The 15,013-nt window shown below is 33.1% G+C and overlaps 1 protein-coding gene and 1 non-coding gene across 2 annotated transcripts; one reads left to right on the forward strand and one right to left on the reverse strand.

Annotated features, from left to right (window-relative positions):
- Positions 1-6,195: 6,195 nt before the first annotated feature.
- Positions 6,196-8,886, reverse strand: LOC127082977 (uncharacterized). Its single transcript, XM_051023209.1, has 4 exons — positions 8,741-8,886; positions 8,339-8,492; positions 7,152-7,262; positions 6,196-6,801 (listed from the first exon to the last, which is right to left on the reverse strand). The coding sequence occupies exons 2-4, from the start codon at positions 8,453-8,455 to the stop codon at positions 6,538-6,540; spliced, it is 492 nt and encodes a 163-aa protein (XP_050879166.1). The 5' UTR covers positions 8,456-8,492; positions 8,741-8,886; the 3' UTR covers positions 6,196-6,537.
- A 5,579-nt stretch (positions 8,887-14,465) lies between these two features.
- Positions 14,466-14,569, forward strand: LOC127089610 (small nucleolar RNA R71). The gene has a single exon (XR_007791184.1). It is a non-coding gene; the product is annotated as a small nucleolar RNA R71 (small nucleolar RNA).
- Positions 14,570-15,013: the final 444 nt, after the last annotated feature.

Raw genomic sequence — 15,013 nt, forward strand, 5'->3', positions numbered from 1 at the left:
TTGACCTATGATAAATCTCATGGCCATTTCTTTGGTGTTTTGATGAGGTTTTAGGAATTTGACAAACCATATTTAATTTAATGCATTATTTTTAATATTTTTAAATTGAATAAATGCCAAATAATTGTGTTGAGCCATTTTGATTGTTTGTATAAGTTTGACTTGTGTTGTTGGGCCTTGTCAAGGTTGATTTGACTTTGTTAAGTTAAGATCATTGGATTTAGGGGATTCATGGAATGTACATTCCATCTCCCAAAATGAATGAATGATCTTAATTTGGTAAAAATCTTCCTTTGTCCAATTTGAGTTTTGATCCATTATCCTCCCTCTTCATCTCACTCCCCTTCTTTATGCATTCATATAATGGACCCATGATATCTCCATATCCTAAGGCTAGTTGATTGTAAAATCAACATAAGTATTGATGAGATTAGGCCACCACTTTTGCATATTATTTTTTGTGTGTGGTATGTTTCATGAGCATAGTCCATTATATTATGTCTCTAACATGCATTAACACCAAGATTCTATTACCCGACCTCAAATAGTTGTGACTTCTACATAAGTCCAATTACGATTGCTTAACATAGCGCTAAATTTTTGATACAAAAGGCATAGCATTCTAGTTAGTGAGATTGTAAGTCTTCCATCTTTCATGGTATTGTGTGGAAACTTGGCCTTTTTCCCTTCCTTTGAAAAATGTCTTGGTTCAAGGATTCATGCTTGTGATAAGTGGGTTGAGTGTTCTCCAAAGAATGACTTAAAATAAAAATCCAAAGCAATACTAACTTCTAACTCATTAACAACTAACATTTAATTTCAAGTTTTTTACTTTAATGCACTTTATTTTTTAAGCCTTATTCATTTGCCATTATTCATACCATTCTAATTGTTTATGTTAATGTCCTTTTCACTTTGTCCATTTGGACCATACTTTGTGATATATTTTTCTTGTGTATATTGTGTTTGTTTGTGTGGTCTTTGACCATTAATGTACATAATAAAAACCAAAACCATAAAAAACATCTTGTGTGGACTGTTGGTTTGATATGAGACAATTGGACTTAGAATTTAGGCAACATTCCCTATGCAAAGGACTTGGCCAATGCCAACTTTCATGTGATAAAGTGCTTGTAGTCTGAAACTTCATCTGATACATCATTGAAGATCCATTTGAGTTCATCTGCAACATGATCATTGTGAAGCTGTTATTTTGAATCTGTGACTTATGGCATTGTGGAATTCATCTGCTACATGGGAAAATTTAAAGAAGATCATGGAGTTGCTAAGCTTGGATGTGGCTATCTTTATTTGATGCCTTGCTCTTCAAGTTAATATTGTGTGCATTATTTGTTGCTTGATTCTAATGTCCAAGGGAATTTGAGTTTCTATATGACATTCTTGTCTATTAGATTGCAGCCCATTGGTCAGATCTTTTCAACTCTTAACTTTTAAATTTATGATTAGGATTAGTCTCTTCATCTCCTCCCCACTTCTTTAATTTCAAAATCTCTCCCTCCTTTTTAAAACTTCTTTGTTTGTACTCGTTTTTTTTTCTCTCTAAACTTAAGTCATTGCATTTTCAAATTTCTTTTCTTAATCAAACTTGTAAATAAATTTAACTATACTTGACTTAAAGACTTCAAAACCAAAAAGAACTAACTCATTCAAACCTTTTTTTAGGCCTTTGTGCCTTTCAAACCTAATTTTTGTTAAAAGCAAAACATCCACTTTGAAATTTGTATCACGAACTACGAGGTTTTGATCCCTCACTTTTATGTTGGTACGTAGGCACAAGTCCGAAGGTCTTGTCAAACACAAAAATATAATTAATGAATTCTTTTCTCATCCCCACACTCTGTTTTATTTGCAAACATCATTTGTACAAAATACATATGCACACAAGAAAGGGCTTCCTAGGAGTACCTAGGACACTTTGGGTGCTAACACCTTCCCTCTATGTAACCAACCCATTTACCTGTAATCTCTGACATTTTATTAGTTTTGATTTGAAAACTTCTTATTTTTTTGGTTTTGTTCGTACTTTTCCCTTTTCCCTTGGAAACAATAAAAGCGCGGTGGCGACTCTTGTTATTTGATGTTTTATTTATCCATAACTTGATGATCATGAATTTACCGCTACAGTGATGATATCATTCATGTAATGCATCGAACATCAACAATATAGAAATAGGGGATTATATATACACAACTTGACTGCTTTCGTATTATTGTCAGAACATTTTATTTTATTTTCGTAATTAAAACTCAAAACTCCCCCAATTTAATATTTTCTACATGTTGCACAATGTTGTCTTGTTAATAGTAGTCCGTGTGGATTCAATCTTTTTTATTATTACGACATTATCAGTACACTTTCTGTCAAGTCATCAATCACGTTAAACCATTGTAAAATATTTCTAATTGTATGCAAATTAGAATACCATGGTGAGGCATTTCCTTAACAACTCATTGAATCTTACCAAAATGTCAAATAGTGACTCGTCTTTCCTTTATCAAAATAAAGCAAACACATTCCTCATATTGACATTCTTGACATGAGAGAAGTACTTGGCTAAAAATAAATTCCACCTAGATTATTCCTTGTGGCAACATAGTTGGGATCCAATGAATTTATCTAACTTTTATCATGATCCTTATAGAATAAGAAAATAATATGATTATGAAGGCGTCATTAGTGATCACATACACTTTGATGTTCCTTGAAACTTCCTAGATTTGTCTCAAATGAAAATGAGAGCAGACGTGAAAACGGGGTGGGGCAGAGACGGGTTTTACCTCCCCATACCCAAGCCTGAATCCTTAATCAATCTTTGTTCACCGCCTCAATCTTCGTTGGGAATGAAAAATTGAACCCCAAATTCTTCTCAAATAGATTCGGGTATCCCCACCCGCATCCATAATTTTGTAATAGAAATAATATATTTCTTCAATATTAAATTAAATTACAAATAATAAATTAAAACAATCCCAAACAGTTCTAAAGATACATTTAAATATTTCAAATAATAACATATAAACCAAAATACCAAATCATTGATCATGCAACTAATATTCCAAAATATCAAAACTAAATAATAAAATACATACTGATATAAATAGGGTGACTTTGGGGGCGGATTCAGATGGATACTAGTGTCGTCGTTATTTGACTTGTACCCATATTTTATAATCGAGAAAAATCAAATACCAAATCCAGTCATATAATTAGGATTAAAAAATTGTAATCTTTGATTCTTCTTGCTCTGTCATTGGCGATGCCAATGAAGTCTTGATTTTGCATGACTTTTTCTTCAACTACTTAATCCTCTAATCCATTTCTTCAACTTATTTTGCCTTAGGAACAAGGGGTCCCTCAAACATATAATAAGCTTGTTGAACTCTCTTTAGGATTTTGAATGTTCTTTCTAGATGAGAGTTTGTTCCATGTTTAAGGGAAATCTACACGCGCATAGAAGGTTACATATTCAATCTATCATTTCAACAGAGGATACAAAACAAATAAAATGATCAAATGAATTATCCTACTATATTAAATGAAAAATCAAAGTTTAATGACATGATTTTCAACAAAGACGTCAAAAACTAGTTGGATTAATTTCACATGCTCAAGTATACACAATCAAACTATTATCAAGTGATAAGAAAAATATTGATCCCACGAGGATTTAGATTAAACATTTTGATAAATCATTTTAAATCAAAAAAACAACCTATGATAGAAAATAAATATTTTTATTAAGTATCATGTAACAAAGTTGTAGAACCAAAAAAAAAGTATATTAAGTGTGAAACATAGTATGTGAATATGTTGGAAAACGACATGAATTCATCTAGTTCTTGTGGTGATGAGTGGTGTCGTGTTAGGTGAGCTAAGGCTTAACGTGGTGTTTATCAATAACGTGAAATATGCAATAGTTCACTAAAGATACCTTATGTTTAAGCTCTCGTTAGCACTATTATACTTCAAGTAAAACTTGTCATCTTTACCTTTATGACCCTAATCTTTTATGTCAAAAGTGATTAAATTATCAATCAATGTGTATTCAGTTGCTACTTTGCCATATTTGTTTTTGAAATCAATTTACTAAAACAACTTAATAAACTTTTAACCCTAAGATGGTCATAATCTAAGTTAAGCATGTGGAAATAGTTTACAAGAACTAAATAAGTCATAAACCACATCTATTCATTCATAGTCAAAAGATTATTAGCTTAAAGTGAGCATAAAAATATATAATACTAATATAATAGGCTACACATTCTTAAACAAATAAGAATAAAAATGATAAACTTAAGAAGCTAACAAAAATCCCTTGTAATATTCTAACTACATGTAATCCTTGGTTTCACACCTCTTATCATTAGATTACACAAAATTGGATATGGGGAAAGATGATGATAGTAACCCTTGTTCGCTCCTTTCTTTCCTTAGGCAAATTCCTTCTCAACTTTCAATGTCTTTTTTATTATAGGATTTTCTTTTCTATTTATAGCTCTTATTTTTTTATCATTGGTTCAACTTCATTTTATCTAATAATATTGGCCTAGGAATAAAATATATTCTTTTTTTTTTTTGAGGTACTACTATGATAGTACACTACACATGAGTGACAATTTTCATTCTTCTTAAAGTTTTTCATTTTTATTCGTTCTTTCCAACTCAACATGTATTCCAAAATCTTCAAGCATTCAACTATTTTTAAGTGTCTCGATTTCAATCAGCATCTTCGACACTTAATTTTGATAGGAATCAACACTCAAGCACCATCGTGACACCACTCGTCATAAGAATTGATATTGTACGATATAAACCAAGTGAAATCCATAGACAAGACACATATTATACTAAACTACAAACTATCATTAACGGATTAAAAACATATAAAACTAATACAATTCACTTAAATAAAACTATTAGTGATCGTCAATAAAGGTAATAAAGTGTTCGATTCACCTAAATAAGGCTATTAGTGATCGTCAATAAAGGTAACAAAGTGTTATGTCCCACAAAGAGATCTTTCGAATATTAAGAATACATATGAATGAATAAGATCTAGAATATGCTTTATTTTCTTACCTTTCTTATATTGTCTAATCTTAGAAAAGATATTATCTATTGTTTTCCTTTTAAACAATCTTCATGAGATTCAAGTGGTTGATGTTTGATGTTTGGAAGGTGATATTTAGCAAGAATCTCCAAACATTTCTTGCTCGTGTGGCCTAGTTGCTCGTGTCTTTACATTATTTGTCTTCCCCGCATAATGTACAAAGACCTTTCCTTGTTTCATAAGAAACGTTCATGATTCCTTTGGTGAGCTTCCATATACCAACTTTAAATTGATTGTCATTTCAACATAATAATTAGACGTTCTATCTAAAACAAAATTGCAGAGAGTGACAATTAAAGTGTTCTAATTCTCAAATAAGGAACTAAGAAGTAGAAGTGTTTTCAACTCGTCATCTTTTTTCCATTTATATTTTCTTTGATTTATTTACAATACCTTCAAACATATTTAGATGTATGGTCATGTTTTGATCATTATAGTACTCAAACATCACCCATCGTCTAGTAATGTGAACTTCATTTTTAAGCGTCTTCTCTTGAATCAATGATTCAAATTGTCCATAACGCATATGCATTAATATATGTTGATGCATGAACCATCTTCAATCAATGCATTTTTTTATCACAACTATTGCATTTTTTTTATCACAACTAGTGCATTTTGATTTTCTTTGTTGGTTTTCGCCTCGAGTTTATCCTTCTAAGTGATTGGATCATGTGAATCCTTTAAATACAAGTGGTCTCCAATCACTGGTTCCACTATATGTAATTTCCACCATTAGCTTAAACATATCTCCATCAGAGTGTGGAAAATTCAGTGCTTTTCTAGACTGGGTGTTATAACAGTCACTTGAGAGTAAGGTTGTATTTGAATTAATGAATTTAAAATGGAGCATAATAATATGAAGTGGAACATAGAAGAATTGAACAATTGATGATTCATTCCATTATTTGAATATCTTAACAATAAATAAAAAATCTATTGTATGCGTCTCAAGTTGGATGAAACAATTTTTTCTATTGTATACGCCTCAAAGTTAATATGCTTAGAATAATAAGACGTTTGACATAGAAAAATCAAAGTGTTTTTCTTTAATACATGTAAGTTGTAGAAGATGAAAAATAAATAAATTTAAGGATAAACATAATCCTCGTCACATACAATGTCATATTTTGATACTCAAATAACACATTTATGTGCATATTCTCTCAATCACCATTTGTTTTGCAGCTCAAATGGAGGAATGGTTGGTTTTATTCTCTTTCTCAGAAGGCTACTGCCCGGAGCAATCAGATCCATACCCTCTACATAGCCAATAGCCAATGGCTCAAAGAGTTCTAAATCAAACCTCGTAAAAAAATGTTGAAGTTAACATGATCGCACCTCAAGATGCAATTTTAAATAATACAAATAGCTTGTTCTTCAAAGTTTTCTCTTCCTTGTCTGCTTAATGCATATTGTCCTTCAAGGTTTTTTCTTCCTCTCCTATACATGTTGTCACCAGAGTCTCGGGTTCTTTCTGGTTGGTTTCAACATTTTCTGTTTGATGCACACTTGTACTTTTTTCTGCTTCAGCTTGTCGACGCATAGCTTGTTCTTGTAGTGCTTTCATCATCATCTCCGATGTTTTCTCTTCACCTTGTAGTTGCATTTTCATTAAAAACTCCGCCTCCTTGTCAAGAGGTTTGAAGTATTCTTCAATGGCTACCTCCTCCAATAAATGAACAATTCGCAGTGCGTATATTAATGAAACAAAACCATATATCACACAACAACTTAATATATAACAGCTAAAGATCACAATATGCAATTTGCTAAAGATCACAAAATGTGATTTTTAACCCCCAAAAAAAGCAAAACGAAAGAATGGGAATAGTCTAAACCCAATATCAGAATAACTATGGAAAAAAATTCGAATTTCATAGGGAAGTTAGCAAAGTCGTAGTAGATCTACATATTCGCAAGTGAAGGAAAAAGATTGAAATTTTCAAAGAAAATTACCAAATAATTTTTTTTTTAAAATGCTAAAAGGTTCAGATTTTTCATGAGATTACAACTTACTGTTTCTTCCAGCTTCTTGTTCAAAGCTTGCATCTCTTCAACCATTCGACGAACTTCAGATAAAATGATCTGCTCAGGTACTTTATTTATGGCTGCTTTCTTTGCTTGTGCCTTTCGTGATCAGAGAATATCATACACATTAGAAATTGATCAAATATCCGTCCCAAAATAAATGTCACATTTGTAAAAAATATTTGTCTCAAAATAAGTGCATTTTTAGATTTGATCTTCCAATTGTATCCCTAATTATTACTCATAATTTACTATTTCTCTCACTTTGGATTAATGATAATTGAAATGCATCAATAGCCAATAAGGATAATTTAGTAAAATCGTTATTCTCTCTCTTTCATTTTTCACATTTTCTTAGTTGGTGTGAAAGTATCTACAATAACACTTATTTTTGGACGGTGGTAGAAATAAATATAAGTAAGTCTTTGAGGGAAACAGAGATGGTAATGAATTACAAAATCCCATTTCACTACAGCAAAAAATATGGTCAAATTCATATTTTCCCAAGGTCCGTAGGAACTTTGAAACAAGAAGGAAACATATTATGAGTTAATATCTTAACTAACTACTCTGTTCTACTTACCTGTATTTAATAAGATTGTTAGATCCAACGAACCCCAAACATGATACCGACACCGACACGGCAACACCAATAATAATTTAAAAAATTAATAACTTAGAGGTAATTACAAGTGTTGATGCTACATACTTAGATCATCTCAGTTAAAAGCTGATCCTTCTTAAACAGACTATGGATCAACATGATGAAGCTTAACATGTGCGTGACGGTAACTAGTCACAGATGCTTAACATAAAAAATGTTAAAATAATTCCGAAACTAGTAAATGCACCACACCTACAACGATAACAACCAAGTCTTATCCATTAAGTGGGGTCGACTATATGGATTAACTTCCGTCATAATGTTTTATCCCGGAGGATAATTCTATCCACAACTATTCCACTAAATTCATTACAAACTTCAATTCACTAATAAGGATTCCCCTCCGTCACGTCTTGGTTATTGCAATTTACAAAGAACCTCAGATTCATATGAAATCCCCAAGTCCCACCTAACAACATTCCTATGTTATCATCTCATATGATTTCTAAAAGAGAACAAAACTAATTAAATCAAGAATGTCAAGAGGTGCGCGTAAGATGAGATGTTAAACCTGTTGAACGCGTTGTTCAAGCTGCAGCCTAAAATTTCGGATTCTTCGCTCTTCATATCCAGAAAGTACCCTAGCATAAAACATGAATTTCTTCCCAAACTCCAATAACTTATTCATATTGGTAAATCATCAACACAGTTTACTATATAATTTCCTGCAAAATTAAATCAACTTCAGAATTAAACTAATATGCTAGGTGGTTACTCGCAGGGCGATCGCGGCCTCCGGCAGCTGCAGTGATGTTAGGTGCGGCGCGCATCACTGTCGCGGCTGCCTCAGATGCGTTTCACGAGAACAACAATGGAGATTTTTTGAATTAAAATAGAATTGACAGAAAAGGATGAAGAATTGCAGTAGAATGAGGAGGAATGGTGAAGAAGAAATGAAAATGATAATACTAACCGGCGTGCTTGAATTACAGAGGCTGCTGTATATTTTGCTAGGTTAAACGAAAAGGGAAGAACTCAATTAAACTTTGCAAAGTGCAATAAAATTAATATTATTTAGTAGCTTTTTTTATTAAAAAGAGGACCATAAATCGAATAGAACAAACACTTTTATTTTTGAAAAGAGAATAATTATTATATATTGTGATTGTAAAAAGATTTACATTTAAATTGAATAAATAAGAGTCAACAATATTTTATATTTTTATTTTTGAAAAATAGAAAAAATATAAAGAAAATTTAAGTTTTTGTGTGTTTTTTGAAATATATTTTATAAAAAAATATAAAAAAAAATTTGATTGATTGTTATTTATAGAGAAAATAAGAGAGAAATTAAATTAAATGCAATTTATATTTAATTTTCTTTTGGAAAAGATGATTTTTTTTAGAATGGAATGGTTAAATGAAGTAAATTTGAAATTTTTTTCTTATAATTTATTACAAGAAAAATGAGTATTTTTTTTTCTTATAAATTGATAGGGATGGAGTAATAAATAATATGTTTGGAAAAATACACAAGTAACATTCCTTCTTCTAGAGCTTATAAGGTCTATGCTGGGAAAATACTCATTTTTGCTGATTTTTTTATGAAAGATTTCACCTTTCCATCTTTTTTCCATCTTTTTGGATCGTTGTGTTTAAAAATTTACATTTTTACTCATTTTTTTCCACCTCAAAATACTTTCTTCAAACATCTCTTTCTTTTTTCAATCTCTAAATTTTTAATTCACTTTGATGATTTTTGAGATATGTTTTCGATTTTGTATTCTTCCTTTTACACTTACAGGTTCAATCTTTATACTTTGTTTCATGTCAAACTTGATTTTCTAAAAAAATATTTTTTTCAAATCTCTCATTCTCTTTTCAATCTATGTATTTCATAATTCACTTTTAAGTATTGTTATTAGTTTTATGATAATCTCTTCAAGTTTTCTGCATAAGTTCTTTACAGGCTCTGGATTGCTTTTGCCAAATCTTTTTAATATTTAATTAATTGTGTCCATTTTTGTTAAAAACTCAAATATTTTTTGCTTTTTTAATTTTTATTTTATCATTTGGGTCAATTTTCTACTATTTAGCTTTTAAATATATCAATATGTTCTTAAAAATAAAATATTGAATATAGTTTTGTTAATATATTTCTCATGTTGAAAATATATCAAATCACCATAGTTGTCAACTCTGGTAAGATAGTCATAGTTGGACTAACTTTATGTCTAATGCAGTCATGTCTCAAACCATCTTGCATTGTCATAACAAAAGGAAAATTGAACCAATATACCAGGTCCTATATGCTGCTGCTCCGACACACAAAATAAACTTGCAATAGATTCATTTAGGTTAAATCTAATATTTTAATCTCCAACAAATAGCATTAAAGTATGAAGAAAACATGACATTCTTTATTGTAGACGATTGACGTGAATTACACATGTGACGTTATAGCCTAAAATTCCATCTTTGTCTTTGTGCTTCATAACATTACATTTTTTTAATACTTGATAAATAGATCTTAGGGTCAATATTGATATTTGTCATGATCCAACGCTTAGGATTTTGTAGGGATGTCATTGGATTTTAACGACCCGCTTGATCATAACAGCCACCGGTTCCACACCTCAGCGCATTCTAGGATTCAGTTTAGGTGTTTGGTCGTATGGGTCATGGTGTTGGTTTTGTGTTTTTGTGTTTAGCATGAATTGGTCGCGGGTTTGGTATATGTGGTTTGGTGATCATGTTCAGTTGGTTGTTGGGTGTATGTGGTTTGAGTGTTGTGGGGTTGGTTGCTGGTGTATGTGGGTTGAAATTTTTGTTGGGTTAGTTGTAGGTGGGTTGGTAATCATTTTAGGCGTATGATGATGAAGCTCGTAAGTGTGGGTCGATCAAATACCTCGGGTCAGACACAAACTGAGTTGTTGTAACCGATCTATACCAACTCGTATAAGTTTGAGTTGGTTTAGATTTGTATGGCATGATAGGTTCGTTTAGGGCCCGTTGATGACAACGCTACCACTAACAACATGCATCCTTAGCAAATCCTCTCGAATCGATAAAATTCTAGTGGACATCGACTCTACATTGATGTCATTGTTTGAAACACGACTGGGGAGCATGGATTTATTGAAGCATACTGAACTATAGTTTGACACATTCACTATTGTGCATCTCCACAGTAGTTAACCTGATGAACAATGTTTTTGCAAACCAAACTAAACATCTTTTGGGTTAATTTCATGGTTCATACCCATATATGCCCTCCAGATAAACTGTAGAGAAAAAAATATATTATTAGATTAGAAAATTATTAATATTAAAACTAAATTACCAAGATGATGAGTAGTTTAAAAATAATACATCATCTTGTCCAAGGGAATCAAAAAGATTTCGATAGACCATTATACAATGTTTAGGTTATTTGTTGTAACTCATTCCTCGAACGGACCACCTAAACCAAACTAGTGAAAATAAATTATTTACAATTATTTATAGAATAAAGTAAGTAAATGGAAAAAATATTATAAACTTACTTTGTCGCGGAGGAGAATGTGAAGTTGTTCTCTTTGACGGGGGCTAGGAAAGACATTCTCGACCAAGCTCATGCTTAGAGCAAAAAATTGCATGAATAAAATGAACAAATATTTTTATGTGCGTTTTTACACAAAGAACTATATAGATGGGTTGTCTCTTTCACTCGCTTATTCTCCTTATGCTTATCCTTTTTAAACCTTAAATAGGTCCTATGGTTTTTGGGTGAATTACCTTTCATAACATGCACATCAATGCCCTGCTTAGTGGGGGTAGGATGTTATTCCAAGGCCTCTCCATAACTCTCAGCCTTGGTATCAACCTTCTTAATCTTAGTGCCACCAAGCGAGCTCTCTCCTGACTTATTGGTCGAAGGAGGCTTCAATGCGCTCTCTTGAAAACAATCGATTAACAAGTCAACCAAACAACAAGAATCCCTTAATGAAGGGTTCTTCAACAGTTTTGCTAGAATAAACTCAATATTCTCTTCTCCTACCTTAAAAGTCAATTTCCCTCTCTTGACATCTATGATGTCCCCCACCGTAGCTAAGAAAGGCCTACCTAAATTATCGAGATTTAACAATCTTCATCAATGCCCATTATAACAAAGTCAACTGGCAAATAATACTTTCCAACTCTCAACGGGACATCCTCTTACACACTTATAGAATACTTAACTAATATATCGGTAAGTTGTAAAGAAACATTAATAGGTTTCATGTCTCTTATATCCAACTTCTTACACACGAACAAAGGCATCAAGCTAACATTAGCTCCTAGATCACAAAACACTCTCTCAAAGTCCATACTACCTATATGACAAGGGATAGAGAAACTTCTCGGATCTTTGAGCTTAAGGATAACCATGTTTTGAATCATGACACTATTATCAAGGGTCATGACCATAATTTCATGGTCCTCTAGCTTTCTTTTATTGGAACATAGCATATGAGAACTTAGCATATGAGGGCATTTAAGTTAGGGCCTCGGTGAAAGGCACATTGAGGTGGATCTTTTTGAGAAGTTCCACCAAATTTTTGAATTAGGCCTCCACTTTGGCATTCACAAACCTTTATGGTAAAGGAACAATAGGCTTGTAGGGAGGAGGAAAAACATAGGGTGCTTCCTTATCAACCTCTTTAACGACCTCCTTTTCAGGTGGTGTTGGCATACTCTATTCAGCGTCTCTCTCTCTCTCTCTCTCTCTCTCTCTCTCTCTCTCTCTCTCTCTCTCTCTCTCTCTCTCTCTCTATCACACACTCACTCACTTACTCACCGACTCACTGACTCACTGAAACTACCCACTTGCTTACTATTACGGGTTGTCACATCATTCAAATGTCCCTTGGGATTTTGTTCGGGTTGCCCCGGAAAGGATCTGGGAGGGACGGAAGAAACAACTTATTGTTGTGATACTTTAGAGATTTGAGTTTCCAACATTTTGGTATGAGTGGCAACATTGTAAACCTCAGTGTTCAACTACCTAAGTGCATCATTGGTGAGGAGGTTTCTGTAAGAACAAAATTAGTTCTACAATAGAATTCCAGGATTTTGATGATAACAAAGGATGAAACCAAAAATGACACCCTAACAAAAATTCTCTAAGTGTGCAGGACTCTGAACAGCAACGAAGGACTCTGATCATTTTATCAGATACAAATCTTGATCAGATACAAAGTACTAGAAGATCAGACGCAACTGAGGAAGAAGTACGCCCAAGAAGTTCTGAATCTGAACAAAGTAAGACAGTAAAGAGAACCAGAAGCTCTAAACATCCACGGGTCTCAGTTCTGATGATCTGGAAGACCAGTACTCTGAGAAGCTTTGATGTAACCTCAACGTAATCTCCTTCTGACGCAGGACTCCGAGATAACAAAGACTCTGATGAAGATTCACCAAATCCAGAAAAAGTAACGGAAATAATTTCTTCAAATGGAAAGGAAGTATTTTTAGAAAGAAATTATTCAAGGAGACAAATTGGTTATGGCAAGAAACACAGAAGTAATGACATTGAATGCTTATCAAAGACCAATATTCTATCATCACTCCAACGGTCCTTCTCACTACTATATAAAGGACATCCTACTTCATTGAGAGACACAACAACTCACAGAAAAATCCTTTACATTCTCTCTCAGTTTTTCACGAGTTGCTGCTCATACGTGAAAACCCTTGCTTAAATATTCTGCTGTAATATTCGCTTACTCTTAGAAGCACTTACTATTACAAATTTATTTTGCCTAAATTACTTTTGTTCCTCAAGTGACTTTGCGTAGTCTGTATACTTGAGAGGACTAAGAGATCATTCTCTTAGACGTTTGGTTGTATTAATCTTTCAAGATTAGTGGATTAAGTCCTTTTTGAAGGCGAAATCACCTTGGTCGGGTGGACTAGAGTAGCTTTGTGTTATAAGCGAACCAGTATAAAATTCTGTGTGTTCTTATTTTTGAAAAAGCTTTTAATTTCTAAAACAATTCAAACCCCCTTTCTTGTTTTTCTCGCCTCCAGTTTCGATTTCTAAACTCATAATTTTGACAGGTTTGCGCCAACACAAAATTTTCCATAAAAAGTTCAAGGTTAGATTTCTTAGGCTCGGTTGGTGTATCTTTTCGAAAACCCGGTGGTCCCATATCTTGTTGGGATTGTTGTTCCTATAATAGAAGTTAGGGTGATCACACCACCCCAGATTATAGGTGTTGGAGTATGAATTGTTCCACTGGTTATTGTTCACAAAGTTTGCATTTTCTTGGTTAGATCTTCTAACGAGGATCATTTGACAATCTCTATCGGTATGCCCATTAACTCTGCATATATCACAATAGAGAGTAGCGGGCCAACAAAAGCAACAAGGGCATGAGTAACGAGTGTGGAAGGTACGATGCTTAAACTATCTATCTTTTGGTAAAGGGCATCCACCTTTGCGTTCATATGGTCAAACACATTTACCTCATAAAGACCACCAGTCTTAGGGGTGGACTTAGCGGAAACTTGTCGCATGCTTACCCATGAGTGGTGGTTTTGGCCATCTCTTTTATCAAGTTATAGGCTACATCTTAAGGACTATTCATCAGGGCTTCGTAAGAAGCCGCATCTAAGGTCATCCTTGTGGAGTAAAAGAGACCATTGTAAAAGGTGTGGTTAATCATCACTTCTCAAGCCCATGAAAATGGCATAGTCTTAATTCTTTATAACGCTCCCATGCGTCAAACAATGATTCCCCATCTTATTGGCTAAACTTTTTAATCTCACTCCTAACTTTGTCTGTTCTGCTTGGCAGAAAGTACCGTGCAAGAAAGGTCGTTTTCAATTGGGGCCAGGAAGTAATAGAATTGGCGGGCAAGGACTGAAGTCAAGCTCGTGTACAGTCTCTTAAAGAAAATGGAAACAAATGAAGGCGGATGGAGTTTTTGTCAACACCATTGGCCTTAACAGTACCATAGTTATCAACAAAGATAGAAATATAAAGAATTGGATTTTCCGAAAGTAAATTGGAAAATTTATTTTATTGCACCATACCAATCAAAGAAGGTTTTAATTCAAAATTAGTAGCTGCAATCGGCGGGTGCATAATACTACAATGCAATTCCTCTTTGGTGGGAATCACGTGATCCTTAAGAGGATTAGTATCACAATCGGGGTCATCCATAGCTTGCAATCTAAGATTTTGGCATCTCTCGAGTAAGAAACGGTCGATTTCGTCTAC

Source organism: Lathyrus oleraceus, chromosome 5, assembly GCF_024323335.1.
Source record: "Lathyrus oleraceus cultivar Zhongwan6 chromosome 5, CAAS_Psat_ZW6_1.0, whole genome shotgun sequence".
NCBI lineage: Eukaryota > Viridiplantae > Streptophyta > Magnoliopsida > Fabales > Fabaceae > Lathyrus > Lathyrus oleraceus.

Bases quoted from the DNA above. Each gene is read 5' to 3' on its own strand.
- LOC127082977 (XM_051023209.1), bottom strand. From the start codon at position 8,455: ATGAATAAGTTATTGGAGTTTGGGAAGAAATTCATGTTTTATGCTAGG. The intron at 7,263-8,338 runs GTTTAACATCTC...TGATCACGAAAG, and splicing joins TTGAACAACGCGTTCAACAG to GCACAAGCAAAGAAAGCAGC. The intron at 6,802-7,151 runs GTAAGTTGTAAT...CATTTATTGGAG, and splicing joins ACAAGAAGCTGGAAGAAACA to GAGGTAGCCATTGAAGAATA.